The sequence below is a fragment of the Saccostrea cucullata genome, unplaced genomic scaffold (genome assembly GCF_032062105.1).
Source record: "Saccostrea cucullata isolate Sc308-1 unplaced genomic scaffold, CSIRO_AGI_Scuc_v1 ctg130, whole genome shotgun sequence".
NCBI lineage: Eukaryota > Metazoa > Mollusca > Bivalvia > Ostreida > Ostreidae > Saccostrea > Saccostrea cuccullata.
The window spans coordinates 665,081-684,132 of NW_026939106.1; the positions used below are offsets into that span (position 1 = coordinate 665,081).

General features: G+C 36.6%; 1 protein-coding gene across 1 annotated transcript in view; it reads left to right on the forward strand.

Annotated features, from left to right (window-relative positions):
- LOC134252266 (muscle-specific protein 300 kDa-like) overlaps positions 1 to 19,052 on the forward strand; it is a 133,986-nt gene that overhangs the window by 40,759 nt on the left and 74,175 nt on the right. Inside the window, 28 exon segments of the mRNA XM_062734705.1 lie at positions 44 to 190; positions 334 to 498; positions 818 to 1,144; positions 1,352 to 1,669; positions 1,950 to 2,273; positions 2,427 to 2,579; positions 2,687 to 2,851; positions 2,999 to 3,325; positions 3,607 to 3,759; positions 4,009 to 4,173; positions 4,445 to 4,768; positions 4,872 to 4,934; positions 5,825 to 5,977; positions 6,175 to 6,339; positions 9,032 to 9,358; positions 9,755 to 9,907; positions 10,157 to 10,321; positions 10,846 to 10,872; positions 12,440 to 12,604; positions 12,874 to 13,185; positions 13,521 to 13,685; positions 16,639 to 16,965; positions 17,140 to 17,292; positions 17,408 to 17,572; positions 17,737 to 17,917; positions 18,088 to 18,233; positions 18,545 to 18,697; positions 18,837 to 19,001. Coding sequence (XP_062590689.1) covers positions 44 to 190; positions 334 to 498; positions 818 to 1,144; positions 1,352 to 1,669; positions 1,950 to 2,273; positions 2,427 to 2,579; positions 2,687 to 2,851; positions 2,999 to 3,325; positions 3,607 to 3,759; positions 4,009 to 4,173; positions 4,445 to 4,768; positions 4,872 to 4,934; positions 5,825 to 5,977; positions 6,175 to 6,339; positions 9,032 to 9,358; positions 9,755 to 9,907; positions 10,157 to 10,321; positions 10,846 to 10,872; positions 12,440 to 12,604; positions 12,874 to 13,185; positions 13,521 to 13,685; positions 16,639 to 16,965; positions 17,140 to 17,292; positions 17,408 to 17,572; positions 17,737 to 17,917; positions 18,088 to 18,233; positions 18,545 to 18,697; positions 18,837 to 19,001 — 5,553 coding nt within the window.

Here is a 19,052-nt window from a genome sequence, read left to right on the forward strand (position 1 = left end):
GTCTGTGTATACCTTTTGTTAACAAATTGATTGTACATTACAGCATTTGCAAGAAGAAGTACATGGCAAACATGATGAATTTGAGGACCTTCATAAAATGGCGTCCCAAGTACAGGGGGCCGACACTCGATTGGTCAGCTTATGTACTCAACTGAACACCCGATATCAGACAGCAAAAACCTCTCTAAGGGTGAGTAGATTTAACGAAATGACTTCATGTACATTGTACATATAAAGCAAGGGAATGACTTTAAAAACAGAACTTATAAGAAATTGTGATAGCATTTGCGAAGGAATATTGAGATTTATGTTGAACAACCCCAAATTTTGTAGGATTTGATCCACAAACTACAAGATAATGTCCATGCCCATGAAGCCTACAATGAGAACTTTTCTGAGTGTGCAGAATGGGTCAACACGTTGGCAAGGCGTCTGCAGGTGTGTGCAGACATGGCAGGGGACAAACACGATGTGGAGGACAGACTGGCCAAACTACAGGTAAACTGATAGGTTCTAAATCTGCAAACTACGGGTTAACAGCTGACCTGTTAATAATTGTCAACTTAAAACGGCTGACTTTAAATTTCAAATCAAACTATAAGTTGTAGAACAAAATTCTGTGACCTCAAAAATAGTGTACACCTTGTGGAAGAAATGTGTACAGAAATGGACCAAAATTTTGACCTGAATGTAGATCCACATAGAAAACAATAATTTGTTTTCTTTTTCTATTTTGGCAATCTTTCAGCTGATATATAAAAGTGTACTTACATTTTAAAATTTGTAACTTTTTTTCTAAGTATCATATATTTTGTAGGAACTCATCATTGAAAAAGAACAAGGTTCCTCCAAAATACACTACACAATAGAAAGTGGTGAGAAGTTGTACCCCACCACTGCCTCCGAGGGTCGGGACATTATACGACAAGAACTGAGGACCTTACGAGAGCAGTGGGAACAGGTGTGTGACCTCTTGTCCGACACGCAGCGTAAACTGGACTCCTGTCTGCTACAGTGGTCTTCTTACGATGAAAACTTTGAACAGTTCCAGAAATGGCTACTGGATACAGAAATACAACTCAAAGAGGATACCGACTTGAAAACCACACTGCCTGATAAAAAAGCGCAACTACAAAATCACAGGGTATTTATTTATGTTGTTATATAGTTGTCTCCATTTACAAGGTCAAATGCCATGAGTTAATGTTTGTAATGGAATGATTTTGAAACTTGCTTTTATTTCTTTTCATGAAAAAATATGTCACATCAAATTTTTTCATTGAGAATCCCCCTATTGTGAACGTTATACCCATTTAAGGTTAAAATTTTAAAACTTACGGTGATTTTACAGATTTTACACCAAGATGTCATGTCCAGAAAGCATGTCCTGGATAACCTGGTGGACAAAGCCAAGAATCTTAGCCACTCCACTCCCACCGCCAGGATCAGTAAATTTGTGGACGATCTTCAAAGCAAGTACAAGAAGCTGTGCAGTACGTCCCAGCAGATGCTGGGGAAGTTTGAGGAGGGGGTGAAGGACCACCAGCAGTACCAGGATGTGTATCAGGACTTCCAGGACTGGCTGAACTCGGCCAGGGAGAAAGTCGAAACCTGCTCCGATACATCAGGGGATAAACTGTCTCTACAGAACAAGCTGGAAAGGCTCAGGGTATGTACAGAATTAATAGAAAGTTAAATCCCAGTAGTTCCAGTAAAGTATCCACAACATCTTAGTTGAAGTGAACATTTAGTTATTGTTATGAGATTGTCTTTCTTCACATATCCTTTGTGATGTTTCAAGATGTCAAATAAAAGGTCTAAAGAGAATTAAGTCAGCATACTGTTGTGTACAGTCCATGGGAACCAAAAGTAGTTTTATCCTTTTTTGTCTCTCAAAATATTAAGTTTCTTTCTTCTCATAAATCTAATTGAAATAAATGAAATTTTAGGAATGTCAAGAAAAAATACCCGATGGAGAGAAAAAGTTGAAGAAACTGAAGGAATTGGCCACCAAATCTGCCGCCAACTCCTCTCAGAGTGGCCGTGAGGTGTTGAAGCGAGACTGTGAGCACCTAGAGTGTGATTGGGAGGATTACTTGGCCCGAATCTCACAAGCCGAGGAGGATATTACCACAGCCCTTCTCACGTGGGGAGACTTTGAGACCAAGTTTGCCGCTTGTTCTTCATGGCTGAAGGATATGGAGGAACAAGTGAAAAACTATGAACTAAAAAACACACTGGAGGAAAAACAGGTCCAAATCGAAAAATTCAAGGTATTTCCTAATATGTGCCATAAGTTAATTCTTTGTTTATGACCTTGGCTTGCGGGGTAATTTATGGAGGGAGGAATTTGTGTTTTTACGGCTCTTTTAATTGAATTTACCTTTTGTTAAAGTCTTGAAAAATCTTTTCTGTTTCTATTGCAGAAACAAAAAGGAGAAATTTTATCACATCAACCCGAGATTGACAGATTTACTGATGATGCTCAGAACCTGATGCACACGAGCTCAGATGCTCGATTGAGCACTCAGGTGTCTCATTTGACAAACCGATACAGAGGACTACTTTCTTTAATTAAGGTAAGTTATTCCCGGACAATGTATGACTAAGATTTTTAATAAATTTTACACTAATTCTTGAAACGTGCACACTGATTATTGATGCATTTGTTGTATTTTTATTGAAGGACCTCATTAGTAAATGGGAAAAGTATGCCCAGGACCATCATGCTTTTGACAAGAGACTAGAAGAATTTAACACCTGGCTTTCCAATGCTGAAGTGAAATTAGAATGTTGTCAGGAACCAGCTGCTGACCAAGAAACCATGGAGGAAAGAAGAACAATGATTCAGGTATTATCTAAAAAAAAAATGACTTAGGTATTGTCTAGAACAATGATTCAGATAAATAATTGTCTATCTATGGATTTAGAGGCTCATGAATAGGAAGGATGTTGTGCTGTTAAGCATTCACTAATTGCCGGCATTGAATATTTTCAGCTGATGATGTCAGAGAAGGAACACGGTCTCCAGAAACTAAACGCCACGGTGGAGGCTGGTGAGAAGTTGTACACGGACACCGCGGCCAGCGGGCGAGAGAAGGTCAGACAGAGCCTGAGGCAGGCCAAGGAGGACTGGGACCAACTCAACAGCAACCTCCATGACGCTCAGCGCAGGGTCGACTCGTTCCTGATGCAGTGGTCCTCGTACGCGGACGGCCAGGATCAGCTACACAAGTGGATGATGGACACGGAACACTTACTGCAGTCCGACGTGGACCTCAAAAACACACTGCAGGAGAAACGCTTGCAGTTACAGAATTTCAGGGTAGGCAAGAGATTTAAAAGTGAAAGGATTCTGAAAGTATTACAGAATCATATGATGTTTTTTGGAAGACTGCATTTGAATTATGCTTGAGTTGGAACAATTTGTTTCAGAGCATAATGCAAATGGAACCAAAAATACAGGTTTAATTTGTTCGTTCATAAAGCATAGTAAAATGCATATTTAAGATATATCTTCATTTTACCACATTAACTGTTGTCTGTAGTAAGTTTTACTTCAACAGAATACCATAATCAATTATTCCGATTTTTGTCATCTTTCAGTCTCTGCTACAAGACATTACCTCTCATCAAAGACTGGTGGATTCAGTCGTGGAGAAAGCTCAGGGTGTTTTACAAACCACAAACAACCCCGAGGTGGCTGCTTTCATCAGAGAAATCAACTCCAAATATGAACACATTACCACAACTGCAAAGGTATTGATCTAATTTGTGATAAAACTGTGTTATTAAAATTTTTAAAATGGAGTAATTTGTTAATAGAAAGGATAGCTGATATGCTTTTAAAGATCTGTTGAATTTTCTGGAAAAAAGAATACAGTTAAAGAATAGCAAAATTTCTTGTTTGGAAGGCTTTCTGAAATACAAGCAGGACAATTTCTACGTTGAGAAGATTAAAGGACACTGTATAGGACAGTTTAAAATTTCTTTTTTTTCTTCCTGTAGGAACATATCAAACAGTGTGACCAGAATGTACAGGACCATCAGCAGTATCACGACGCTTCCCAGGCCATGGTGGACTGGCTGACCTTGATGAAGGACAGACTCAGCATGTGTGCCGACACCTCGGGTGACTGCCATACGCTTCACAACAAACTGGACAGAGTACAGGTAAAGCATTTACTTATATTTGTAATGATAGGATTGTACTAACGTATAAGGAAAATTTTTGGCTCTATTTTGTTTTCGCCCCTTTTCTTCTAGACACAAATGGGCAAAATTTAAGATGGACAAATTCAAAGGAGATGTATTTATTTATACAGAACTATGAATAGGCGAATTTAAAACAGGGAGATATTGAGAAAGTGTCAAAATAACTGAGGGATAACTTCTTTTTTTGCAGTTGTGTGAAAGATTTATGTGATATTTTTTTTGTTTTTAGGAACTTCTTGCTTTGCTACCTGAAGGATTGGCTAAAATGAAAACTGCCGAAAATTCTGGCACCCGCTCCAAGGACACCACTGCTCTCCAAGGTCGTCAGAACATGCAGCAGGAGATGGACATGTTGAAATCCGACTGGGAGACGTACGCGAGTAATGTCCGCTCCTTGAAGGAGAGTCTAGAGAGAGCGATAAGACAGTGGGGGAAATACGACGACCAGCACGAGAAAATCTCCTCCTGGATCAGGGACATGGAGAAAAAGGTCAAGGACTTCCCCCTCAGGTCAACCCTGGAGGAAAAACAACAACAATACAGCAGATATCAGGTAAATTGCAAAGGATCATGGGATTTGTTTATATATATTCTTATAACTGAATATTCCATTCTTATATGTTATCATTATATTGTAATGGCCTATGTGTATACAGGAACTAGCAGTTGAAATTCATGGATTCCAACACACCATGGATGCTTTTGAGCATTTGAAAGCTGTAAGATTTTAGGTCTACTATTAAATATAGATGGTTTTGGTTCTGTCACGTGATCTTTTATTTAGACTTTGATCAGATGCACCAGCATGTGGAAGTAATTTGCTTGTTCTTATATCATTTGTGTTTCCAGATTTTGTATATATACATTTTGACATTTTAAAATGCTTTGACGAATTTTGCTAAATAGTAGGTACATGTATAAGATTTGTTTGCTAGATATTACATGTAATTTTATTTTACTTTTTGGATAAAGTTTGTACACATCAATGGTTGAATTCACTTGTGTTGCTACATATAAATATAGCATTGAAAAACAATGGCTTTTGTTAATGATGTAAAATAAATAGCAGCTTGAAGTAATTTGTCTGTGGATTGCACGAATCCTATATATTTTATTCCTTTCTCTGTGTTTGTGGTATCTAGCAGGACTTGGATCTCTCTGCATGAGCAAGAATCTTGGCTCCTTCACCCTTTTCTCCAATTGGTTTTTTCTGATAAGATGTTCATTGGATAATAAAATATTTATGGAGTCAACAAAATTCTTCTTTAAATGATAACACATGAGGATTTTAGAACTAACCAGAACTACATTCTGTTTTGAAGCTCAGCCTTTCTCCAGACATTGTGCAGTTTTATTTCTTTCAGTTTTATAGCAGCTTTTAACAGTTTTAAAAATCACAAGCTTTGAAATGTTAAAGCCACAAAAATATTCCTTTTTCATATACATTCTTAATCTGTTAAACATTTAAGTGGTAATGTACATGTATTTCAAATTTGATTTAACGGTAATACTTGCTGTATTTGGTATTGGTTGTATATGGGGATTAAATTTTTTATAATAGATATTGGTTTACATATCAAGGTTAATATACTAATTCATTTTTCTGTAGGATATGATGTCCGACATAAAGAGCCACCAAAGAGACGTGGATAAATTCAGCGACGAAGCTCAAACTCTCCAACAAATGACAGGAGAGTCTCGGGTAGCTACGTCCATTTCTCAGCTCGTGTCTCGATACCAGACAATTCAACAGGCAGTAAAGGTATGTTGATATTTGGTATATCTTTTAAATTTCTATCTTAATTGAAATAAAGATGAAAAAAAATTAAAATTTCTGAGACAAGATAAAACACATCAAACTAAAGATTAAATTTTACTTGTGCATAGGTCATAAAAGTATATATTAAGGCAGAAAGAAACAATACTGTCACAATTATAATGGTATCTTTTCTATTATAGGACATTCTGAAGAAGTGCGACCAGAATGTAGCAGACCATCGTCATTACATGGACAAACAATCTGACTGTGCCCAGTGGTTAATCAGGGCCAAGGAGAAGTTTGGTGCCAATGCAGACACGACAGGAAGTAGGGCAGAGCTAGAGGATAAACTGGATAAAATTCAGGTACAGTGTAATAATGGATGATGGCGTCTATAGAGTTACGGGAAACCAACTATGTTTAATTATTACCAAGTTACAATTCATCAGTTTGAAATACATCTTTGACTTTTGTTATTATGACAGAGGAATTATATCACATTGATTTTTAGGTCACCTGAGTCACTCAGGTGACCTATTGCTATCTGTTTTTGTCCGTCGTCGTACGTCTTTCGTCGTACGTCGTTCATCGTTCGTCGTCAATCGGTCGTAAACTTTTGAACAGCTTCTTCTCTGCAACCACTGAACCAGTTTCAACCAAATTTGGCACAAAGCATCTATGGGTGAAGGGGAACAAAAATTGTGAATTTCATGATCCCTGCCCCCCTGGGGCCTGGGGGTGGGGCCAAAACCACTAAAATTAATGCAATCTTCAAAAATCTCCTTCTTTACTCCTGGACATCAAGCAGTCAAACTGTTTGCATGATTGTAATCAGCATTGAGTCCTTTACCAAAATTGTGAAATTCATGGCCCTGGGGTCAGGGGTTCTTGTACTAGGGCGGGGCTAAATAAGTATATAGTGAAAATGCATTATTTCTTTGAAAATCTTCTTCTCTGCTCCTGGGTATTAAATAAACTAACTAAGTACATAGTTATGATGAGCAAGAGTGCCTCTACCAAAACTGTGAATTTTATGGCCCCAGGGTCAGGGGTTCTGGTGTCAGGGCGGGGCTCTATTGATTATGTAGTGAAAATACATGAATTCTTTGAAAATCTTCTTCTCTGCTCCTAGATTTTATATAATTTAACTAAGTACATAGTTATGATGAGCAAGAGTGCCTCTACCAAAATTGTGAATTTCATGGCCCCAGGGTCAGGGGTTCTGGTTTTAGGGCGGGGCTCTATTGATTATGTAGTGAAAATACATGAATTCTTTGAAAATCTTCTTCTTTACTCCTGGGTATTAAATAAACTAACTAAGTATATAGTTATGATGAGCAAGAGTGCCTCTACCAAAATTGTGAATTTTATGGCCCCAGGGTCAGGGGTTCTGGTGTTAGGGCGGGGCTCTATTGATTATGTAGTGAAAATACAGGAATTCTTTGAAAATCTTCTTCTCTGCTCCTAGATTTTATATAATTTAACTAAGTACATAGTTATGATGAGCAAGAGTGCCTCTACCAAATTGTGAATTTCATGGCCCCAGGGTCAGGGGTTCTGGTTTTAGGGCGGGGCTCTATTGATTATATAGTGAAAATACATGAATTCTTTGAAAATCTTCTTCTCTGCTCCTAGGTTTTATATAAACTAACTAAGTACATAGTTATGATGAGCAAGAGTGCCACTACCAAAATTAAGAATTTTATGGCCCCAGGGTCAGGGGTTCTGGTGTCAGGGTGGGGCTCTTTTGATTGTATAGAGGAAATACATGAATTCTTTGAAAATCTTCTTCTTTACTCCTGGGTATTAAATAAACTAACTAAGTACATAGTTATGATGAACAAGAGTGCCTTTGCCAAAATTGTGATTTTTATGGCCCCAGGGTCAGGGATTCTGGTGTTAGGGCGGGGCTGTATTGATTATACATGTATAGTGAAAAAACATTAAATCTTTGAATATTTTCTTCTTTGCTCCTAGGTTTTAAGCAGATGAATACTTGATATCGCGATTACTTAATTAACTTAGCGGAACTCTTTTGCGATGGAGGTAGGAAACGTCTGTTGGCTGTGGACAACTGTGCTATTGAATACAATGCAAGATCGATCATTGTAGAATTTATAAGGACAGATAAGTAAAAAATCCTGGTGGAATACCTTGCATAACAATCGCTGAACCAGTCTAATTAATTTTTGAGAGGATCTAATCCTAAAATGTTACATTTTTAACGATATTTTTAATCAAGCGGGCTCTTCTAATTAAATTTTCATTGAAAATCGTCGTATTTTTAAGCTGATAAAATAATCTAAACATTCCTTATTTGATAATCTACTATCTGGAATTAAATTCTTAGCAATACATTGTACTTTTGGCATAAAATTGTTCAAATCACTCGATTGTCACTACTGTAAACAAAGCCATGTGCCCCTGTAATCTCGTGAGATTTGAGCTTTCTCGACTCCCCCGCTAAAGAGCGGTAGTAAGTTAGATAACTGCAGAGTAATTGCGATATTACGTATTACCTATATAGTTATGAGCAATCCCTAATCTTCAAGAATTGTAAATTTCAAGGCCCCAGGGTCAGTTGTACCATAGTGGGGGGAGGCTGTACTTATGTACTGAAAATGAATGAATTGTTTGAAATGTGCTCCTTGGTATTAATCAAATATTTTTGAAAAGCAAGTATGCCTTTCCAAAAATAGTGCAATGTGTGGATCTAGGCCTAAGAGTCAAGGGTTCATGTGTGGTAGCGGCACTACTGATTATTGCTGAATATTACTGATTAGTTGAAATGCATTTTTTGTTCCCCTACCCTGCCTATGGGTATAAAGTAACCAAACTAAGGAACTGCTAAGTGTATAGTTATGATGACCAGATTGTAAATGCTATAGCATCTGGCTTAAAACATGGATCAAATTCAGTCACTGGGAAGTTGTTGAATAATGCTCAGGTGACCTATAAGGCCCAGGGCCTCTTGTTGTTTGCCATATCTTGTCACTCATTTTATCAGTTGTTAACTGATAAACAAGAGATCTTAAAATTCTAACTATTGCTGTTTAGGAATTGGTGGCAGAGAGAGACACTGGATTTGGAAAGTTAAGCTCAGCTGTTGAGGCAGGAGAAAAACTCTATCCAAACACAGCGGCTGATGGCCGCGAGGTGATCAGACAGGAACTGCGAGCTCTGAAGCTCGGGTGGGAGAGCTTGTTCGATGACCTCTCGGTGGCCCAGAGGAAGATGGAGGTGGCGCTGGTTCAGTGGACCTCCTTTGACGACTCATACGGACAGGTGGAGCACTGGTTACGGGACATGGAATCTCAGCTGGAGGGACACACGCCTCTCAGGTCAACACTGGAGGAGAAGAAATCTCAACTGCAGAGCTACAAGGTATAGTCAGGATTACTTGTTTTCTTGGTGGCTTTTTCAAAGAATAAGAAAGAATTATGAAATATCAATACATTTTAAGGCAAGAAAATTTGTTTCAAAAATGAATATTATCATAGGTTTTATGGATTACATTGAAGATTATTTTGAAAGTCACAAAATCTAAAAGGTCACAGTTTAAAAAGTTCAAAACACTGTAAATTGTTATTGGTAAAATATTGAACTCTAATTCTTTAGTGATGTTAGTAAGAGGTTTCATTTATCAAGATACATTTGATTTCAGTCATTTGTTAATTAGAGAATGATTGCTGGTAAGAGCTATTGCCCATGGGCCAATTTTTCGTTATTGTTGTTGCAAGTTTTGTGAGGCTAAAATGGTAATATTTTGATCTGTATCAGGTGTTGCATCAAGACGTCTTGTCCTACCAGCGTGTTATAGACAGTGTCAGTGATAAGGCCCAGTCCCTGGTTCACAGTAGCAGCGATCCACAACTGTCCAAGTTTGTTACCCAGGCCAGAGCCAGATACCAGAAACTCTGTACCGCAGCTAAGGTAAATGGTTATTTTGTAATAATTACAGTATATTACTGTGGAATTAAAGTGTGATAAAACGTTTTCAAGAAAATTGGTAAACAGGAAGGAAATTTCATATTGGAAGAAGTGTTTTGGGGGAGGGATTTTTCCCAGATATGAATGACATGAATATAAACCTCAAATTTTCACTTGAAAAAATTTCTGCCTTTGTTTACATTAGTTATTGAATAAAGAACATTAAGCATGACTTTTGACTTGCTTTTTCAGGAACATGTTCATGATTACGAGCAGTACGTGGCTGACCACCAGCAGTATAATGATGCGTATAATAACTGTATAGAGTGGCTGAACAACATACGAGAGAAGCTCTCCGTGTGTGCAGACGTAGCCGGTGATAGACACACCATTCAGAGTCGACTCGATAAAATACAGGTAGGTCCTCTTTCATCCATTTACTTAAAATTGTTTGTTAAAAGAAAAAGTAATTGAATGTTATAAAGTGCTTTCTGACTTGTATCTTCAAATACAAGTATATTTATGCATAGGATATGCTTTCTATGTGATGGAATGGGACTCTTAGCCTTCATGGTAGATGAATGGAATATCAGCCTTCTCATTTTCAAATTAATGTTTAAATGTTTCCACACACAATCATATGTTCATTACATACATGCACACTAATAGCGCCTCAGTCGCAGCCTGTGATGAGACTCTTTACTGAGTTACCTTTTATAATAAGTGAAATGTTTTTTGGTGAACAACAATTCTTCAAACCATGAAACCCCGGTTAAGTGAGAAGCACAATATCAGAAGATTTTAAAACAAGATTTTTAAAAAGTTCAAAGATTTTGGTTAAAGTTTTACACTTCAAATATAAATGTATCAGTTTTAGTCTTTGCATACATTGATATCAAATACATCAACTCTCTTCATTTTTTAATATGACTCACTTTCAGACCTATTACACTGGATTGTTAAAAAGTGTAAGCAAGGAGAGTGTTGCGTGTGTCATGTACAAAATGTATACACTTAAGTTGGTCATTAACAGGAGTCATGAACTAATTAAACTAAGAAAGTGAAAGTAACTTCTACTCTAGAGTAAGAGAAGGGGGGATATAAGCTAATGATAATGGGAGGGGTTTTATCAGCTAACTATAATGGTAGGGGTTTATAAGCTAATGATAATGACCGCATGACAATTCTGTGTGCTTGGAATGCTAACATGTCGTTCACTAACTGTTTATATTTTGTTTTTGCTTAATGTTCAGCGACGTTGTGTAAGTTCTGGAATGTTTGAAGCTTTCACTCAATCACTTTACACTTTTGACTGCAGAAATAGAAAACAACTTGCTTGTGAATGACCATGTAGCAGATTCTATAGAAACAAAAATGACACGTAGACTTTTTATTTCCTGCATGACAGTAAAGCTTGATCTCATGTTGCTATTTAACACTGTATGCATGATAATTTAAGGAAATATTTATCCCCCATCCCTTCCCCAGAAGGATTTTATTTTATCATACTTCCTAAATTTATTACATCTGTGGGTAGACTTTGAGTGTTGAGTTGATTTGCATTGTAGCCATTACTTTTCAGTTTTTGTGTTTTTAAAACAGCAACCATGTTTAATTTCTTCTTTTTGTTAGAATTCAGCACTCTCTAAAATATCAGAAGTGAGTAATGTGTACAAATATGTTTTTTGAAAATGTAGGTATTTGTACCATAAAAAGAAGTTGAGAATTAGCTACTTTTAAGGTTGAAGTAGAGACAAGCTAGTGGTAAAGGCTATACATTTTAGTTGTCTTTATATTAAAATAATGTGTGTGTATAGTTTACAGGGAGTATGGGTGATTTTGTAGCGAAAATTAGATTTTAGTTTTAATTTAAGTTAACATTTTTTTTAGGCAAATGTGGAATTTTCAATGTTCTTCCTATTTCCCCTTTTTTTTTAGCGTTTTTTAATATGCGCAAAATATGAGTGCGATCAGTCATTTATTTCCATGACATTTTATTTGCCCTTGGATATGACCTCCAGAGGCATCTGGCATTAGACACTTACCATCTTGGCAGCATCTCAATAGACATTTTCCAATGGCGTTTTGACAATGCCATTTAAGCACCTAATGCATAGTCCATTTTTTTGCTGAATTCTTGATCATCACCAAAACCTGAATTCTTTTATGGATACCATAAATGTTTTCCACATTCACTGCTAATTAGTGATGGCACTAATTAGTCCATGATTACAACTGTCAATTTTTTTTTGCATGGGCCGGAATAAGACCACATATAGTGTTATATTCTGTTAGCATATTGTCAAAGCCTGTGCTAGTTATCTTAAAAAATTGTGTAGTGTTTTCACTAGATGTTTTATCATGCGGTTTTTGCTCACTAGAATAAAATTTTTATTCAATCTTAGAAATATTGCACAGCACAATGAAAACAAACTGAATTGACTTAATCATTTATCATAATGAAAACAACTTTTTTCTGCTCTTAATGTCAAAGTAGAATTTATTTTAAAGCCTATGTTTACTTATTTGTTTTAGGATATCGTTGCAACCAAAATGGAAGGCGAACCCAAAGTGAGGAATGTTCTAGAATTGGCAGAAAAAGTGCTTCCAAACACTGCACCCCAGGGCAAAGACATCGTTATGAGGGAGACTGATGCATTGCATCAGGATTGGGAAGCTTTTGTTAATGCTCTTCAAAAGGTAATGTATAAAAGTAGTAACCTCCAAAGAGTAGTTTTGAAAGGTATCTTGTGTATTCAGTAAACCTTGAAATTAAGTCCCGCATACATGGTATTTTATTAGTATTGTAGAAATCATATCCAAAGAAAAAATGCTATAAGGGGTAGAGAAACAATGTAACTGCATAATTGAGATTTTCTTGTATCAGAGTTCTGTATAAGCAAGTTTTACTGTAGTAGACTTAAGGAGGATGATATTGTCAGTTGATGTAACATTTTCTATATTCATAGACAAAGAGTGACCTGGAGAACTGTATGGACCAATGGAAGGAGTTTGAGAGCTGGCAGGACAAGGTGTCAGCCTGGTTAAAGGACCTGGAGGCCCGGGTCAGGGACACAGAACTGAAGGCCACCCTGAGGGAGAAGCAGTCACAACTGGACAAACTGAAGTACCTCCACCGGGACCTGATAGATCACCAGGGCGATATAGACAGTCTGAGTGACATAGCTCAGGACCTGGTCCGCGTCAGTACGGACACTCGTGTCATCAGTCAGGCCTCACAGCTGGGCACCAAGTACCAGGCTATTTATACCAATGTCAAGGTTAGAACCCCAAATTATCAAGCTATTTAATATGAAGTATACAGACCCCCCCCCCCCCCCTTCCCAAGTAACAGACTATTTATACCAATGTACCAATGACAAGGTTAATGCCCCCCCCCCCCCAAATATCAGACTATTTATACAAATGACAAGGTCCCCCCTCTCAAGTGTCAAAGTATCAGACCATTTATACAAGTAACAAGATTATAAAACCAGATGATATATTTTTCTATAGAAAATTTTTGTGTGCCTGCAATCATTTTATTTAGAAAGTCAATACATTGCATTACCCTGTTGAATTTGGATTTAAAAAAAAATTATTATTTTGTTTTCAGGAGTTGTGCAGGAGATGGGAGCAGTATGTACTGGATCACCAGGCCTACAACTCGTCCTTTGACCAGTGTAAGAACTGGCTGAGTGAGATGAGGAAGAAACTCCACCATCTGTCTGACACCAGCGGGGACAGGAGGGTGATTCAGGACAGGCTCGAGCTGGTCCAGGTATATACTGTATTGGCTTCTTCTATCTGTTGTGCAATTGTTAACTGAATTTGAAGGAGGGATATTTAAAAATAAATCTGTTAGGGAAATTGTCATCGATGATCAAATTGATAGGCGTAACATTCTCTTTCATCTTGTACATTATTTATTTAATTTAAAAAAAAAAATTGGTAAAAGTTTTGTTTTGTTTTTTTTTTTTTTATTTTAAAGCAAAATATTGAAAACTTTGCTAAGCATACTAAAGGATAAATTTTAAAGCTGCTCATTGAAAATGTGTACATCACTTTGATTTGAGTTTTACCTCAGTAAAGAAAAAAGTTATTCACTCATTCTTAAATTCTGACATAAATAGATAACCAAATTGGCTATAAAGGTAAGTTTATTTTGGTTAGTGAATTATGTATGACGATATACCTGGTATACAATTTGGCAATGGTTTACAGAATAGCCTGAAGAGGGGAACATTTATAGGGGATTAAATGGAAGCATCTTGCATATTCATGTTTTAGTGGCATGCCATCTTAGCTTTTATAACTCTGAAAATGACCTTTCACCCAAGTTTGATTTGATTTGATTCCCATATCAATTTAAGTAACATACTATACTTTTCTTTCATAATATTTAATGTATGCCAATTTAATATCTACTGCGTATGTCATGGAAATATCATTTACACATTTCATCATTAGTATGAGGAAAACCATTCTCTTTAGTACCAAGTGAATAGCTTATATGGTTATTATGGTGTAGTTCAGTGTATATACAGTGCAATTCTCTTACTTGTCCCCCCCCCTCCCCCTCCAAATTATCATACAAAGCAGTCTAACAAAAGTCTTTGATAAAATATTACAAATATACAGATGCATCTACATACACTAGACCCAAAAATTTTCTCTTTTCACCCAAGAGCGTTGCAATGATATACATTCAGTAATTCACAGTCATTTGTATGATTCAAAATTACTTTTCACTTGTTCAAGTTATTGCAGTGGAGTTCATTCAATTTTCGAAATGGAAATCAAGCCATTTATATGGGTCTAACTAAGCTTATGGTGTGAAGTTTTTTGAAGATACTGTATACAGAGGAATTTTCACCTCTATTTTATTTTCGCCCCTTTTGCCCAACCCTCATTTGAGCAAATTCAGAATGGGGCGAATTCAAAGAATACAGTATAATTAGGGCCCCGCAAGGATTTGCGGGTGCCCTGTAGTAATCACTCTGTCTGTCCGTCTGTCTCTCTTCCATCCACAAATTTTCTGTTTTTTTCTAATAACTTTTTTTATGGTTGCCCAATCAAGTTCAAATTTGGTATGGTAGTTCAGTAGGCAGAAATACATATTTTGATGCTAAGTTTTGTTCTCAATGTCTTCTGGTTTGGAGCTGGGGTGGTGGGGTAGATTCCTTTACTATGCATAAGAATGAATGGGCAACTTTTTTTTTGGTTGCCCAATCAAGTTCAAATTTGGTATATTAGTTCAGTAGACAGAAATACATATTTTGATGCTAAGTTTGGTTCTCTATGTCCCCTGGTTTGGAGCTGGGGTGGTGGGGTAGATTCCTTAACTTTAGAATGCATTGGCAAAGAGAGATAACTGCTGAAGATGTTCCCATTGTGAAATGAATGCTGGCTATGAGTCCCTTGGGATTAATTAGGTTTCCTCCTGAAGAAAATCCAGAGCATTATCTTTATCTGTCACATTGAGATGAATTACCACCTCTGTCTGCAAATGAAGTTTGTTTTGAAGTTAAGTCAATTTGGAATGCTATGAACACTGTGAAATGTGGATTTAGGTATAAATTTTTATAATTTATTTTTGTTGAATAGTTATGATTTCATTGAATTCTAAAAACAAGAAATAGATTAAAGAAGATTTTTTGAATTACTTTTTTTTACTTTATGTTAATTAATTTTTAAGGTAGTTTTATAAAAACCCCATTCTATCATTAATACTGAAAAAGTTCTTATTGTAACTTTAGAAGAAAATGATGAGAGAGGTACAATTAATCCTTTGGGATCAATTATCTAGCCTGCTGCAGAAAATTTAGTAGGCTTTTCTTTATCTTTAAGATTAATGAAAACCTTTGTTTGCAACTGCTGTTTGTTTGAAGTTAAGGTCAAACCTTCATGATATTTGCATTCATTGAAGGCTGGCATTCTATATAACACAAGCTTCATAATTGTTTAATACATTCAATGTTAAATTGTTCTTTACTGCCTAATGTAAATACAAGGATATTATTTTCAGGTTTTTGAATATTCAGGAATTTTTAAGAATACAGTTTTAAGAATACAGTTGCTGTTGCTTATTCTTCGTACATTTTTTAATCATTCCGTAAGCTGCACCCTTTTAATTCTACCCAATGGCGGAGCCCTTGCTGACTGGTCAGTTTTCTAGTAATTTCTAAAACAAAAATATGACTGAGCGAATTTAAAAGGGGCAAAATTGATTGCAAGTGTGAAAGGGCGAAAATAACACGGGGCGAAAATAACTCTATATAAATATACAGTAGTACTTACACCTTTTTATAGTAACAGTTTGGTTGGAATTTAAAATGAAATTATTTTTGTTTCAAATGTATTTGATTATAACCAGCCTTGTACATACATATATTAAACTGGAATGATGATGATAAGCAAATTGCACTGTATATACACTTCTTAATGTGAAAGTAAACAAGGTACAGAATTTTGATTAATTAATCAGATTAAACATTTAAAACCAGTTAAACTTAGAATAAGTCAATAGAATTTATTTTCACAATGCCTTATTTAAACATTTTGATAATAAAATAGTAAAAATTACTTTTATTTTTCATTTTTTATAAATTTAGTTTAAAAATTGGGGTAGAATATTCATGTTTAATGATTTGATAATAATTCTTCTCTGGATGGGATTATGTCTCAAAGAAGATTGAACTATTTTATTATGAAAAAAATCTTTTTTTTTACAGGAACTTGTCTCTGACAAAGAAGAAGGATTACACATGCTCCAAATCTCCCTGGACAACCTCCAAATTGTATTACCCAACACGTCAGTGGCAGGCCGGGACACCATGCGCCGCGAGATGCAGGTCCTACAGTCCGAATACGACAGTCTGTCCGCGGACATTAACGACCTGAAGAGTAAACTGGACAGCACGCTCACTCAGTGGACCGTCTACGATGACAGCATCGAGCAGCTGAGTCGCTGGCTGAGAGACCTGGAGGACCAGCTAGAGGCAGAGAACCAGCTACAGAATACATTACAGGAGAAAAAGTTACAGCTAGAGAGGGTCAAGGTATGTGTCTGACCAAGATCATTTCCCATAGGTCATTTCCCATGCTTACTACATCAGTTAAGGTTAAAGTTATTCATGTAAATCTGTGTAAAACCAGCCCCTGTTATTTGTTTATTGATGAGCATGAGTTCCATGTCTTATATCAAAACCGATTATGTATGACACTTCATACAGGTGCAGCAGTTGAACATTGCAAGTCAGCAGAGCACCATAGATAACCTCAATGACAAGGCAGAGAACCTGAAGGCTACCAGTAAAGACCTCAACCTTGGAAATCAAATCAAACAGCTGGTCTTCAGATACGAAAAACTTCTAGACAATGTCAAGGTAAATTGTTAAACTATGGCAAATTGAAAAGGTGTATAGTATAAAATATGACTTTTGTGGTGAATAATATTAAAACTTTCTTTAAGTAATGCGTAATTTCCCTTTGTTTTTACAGAAGTTAATGAGCAGATGTGAGAAGAATGTCAAAGACCACCAGGTGTACCGCGACTCGTTCATGGAATCTAGTGACTGGCTGAGCTCCATGGTGGATCGTCTCAATGTTTGTAGTGACGTCAGAGGGGATCGAACTGTGGTCGAAGCACAACTTCACAAACTACAGGTATATCGTTGCAGAATGGACCAGTATTGATTTGTACAGAGTTGTTGTTTGGTGGATATATTGTGTATTTCACATCCAAAAAGTTTGTGAAAATAGTTCAAGGATTCTTTTTGAGTTTTCCACTGTGTGCTATTGAAATTGAATTTTTTGTATTCCTATTTTAGGATGTATTTGCAAACATGGACTCTGGAAAAGAGAAACTGGAACAGACTTTGGCAAAGAGTGACTTGGTTTTACCAGAAACCTCTCAACAAGGACAGGACCTGATACGAGAAGAGCTCAGTATGCTTACAACAGAGTTTGATGGATTTACGCAGGACTGTGATGATCTACAAGACACACTAGGTATTATTATCTCATGAATACAGATTTGTGTTCAATCATTTCTCTCATCCTTCATTTATTAGGAGTTTTTAGCTCACCCGAGTCACAAGCTTAGTATTCAGGAGTTTTGAGCTCACCTGAAGCCCTTTTTCTTACAACATTTATTGATGTTAATTATTAAATGTTTACAGAGAAGTTACTGGCGGAGTGGCTGAGATATGAGGATGAGTATGAAGAACTCATTCAGTGGATGAAGAACACAGAAAACAGGATGAAGGCCGAGTCTGAGCTGAAAGCCTCACTAGAGGAGAAGAATATCCAGTTTGGGAAACAGAACGTAAGGAAAATATAATTATCTTTTTCTGTACATTTATGAGGTCATTGATATGTTTATTGCAAAAGCCAACTTGTGCTATTTTGTTCTTGATTTGTATTACATGTACCTTGATCTTGATCTGTGTGTCACTTTCCTGTTGATCTCCATTTCTTTATTGTTGCTCTCTTTTATTTGCTGATCTCTGTTTTTGATCTGTTTGTTTTCAATCTCTATTTCTTTGTTGTTGTTCTCTTAGTTTACAGATCTCTTTTACTACATGTATGTTATTGATCTCTATTACTTTGTTGTTGATCTCTATGACTTTGTTACAGGCTATACAAGAGGAGATCCTCAGTAAACAGGAAGCCTTTGATTCTCTGGCTGAGCGCGCTCAGACTCTGCTACAGTCCACCACAGATAACCGAGTCACCTCACAGCTGACTCAACTCAGCTCCAGATACACCAGCTTAATAGCCTCCTCCAAGGTTTGTATATTTTCGTTATTGTAATGCATTGCATATTATTATTGTTCACCTGTGCAAGGAGATATTTGTAATTGTCAAATTTGGACTTTCTAGATGTTACCTGTATTTCTATGCAAAAAAAATTGTTCTCTTAATTCAGGACTTGCTGAAGCGTTATGAACAGCATGCGATGGATCACCAGCAGTATGCAGAAGCATACAGTGATGCTGCCCGATGGTTACAGACCAATAAGGACCGTCTGTCTGTCTGTGCTGATACTACTGGTGACAGATACAAAATACAGGCACAGCTAGAAAAGCTACAGGTATAAAATTATTTTAGGATACTTGCAGTATCAGAATGAAAGTCTAAATAT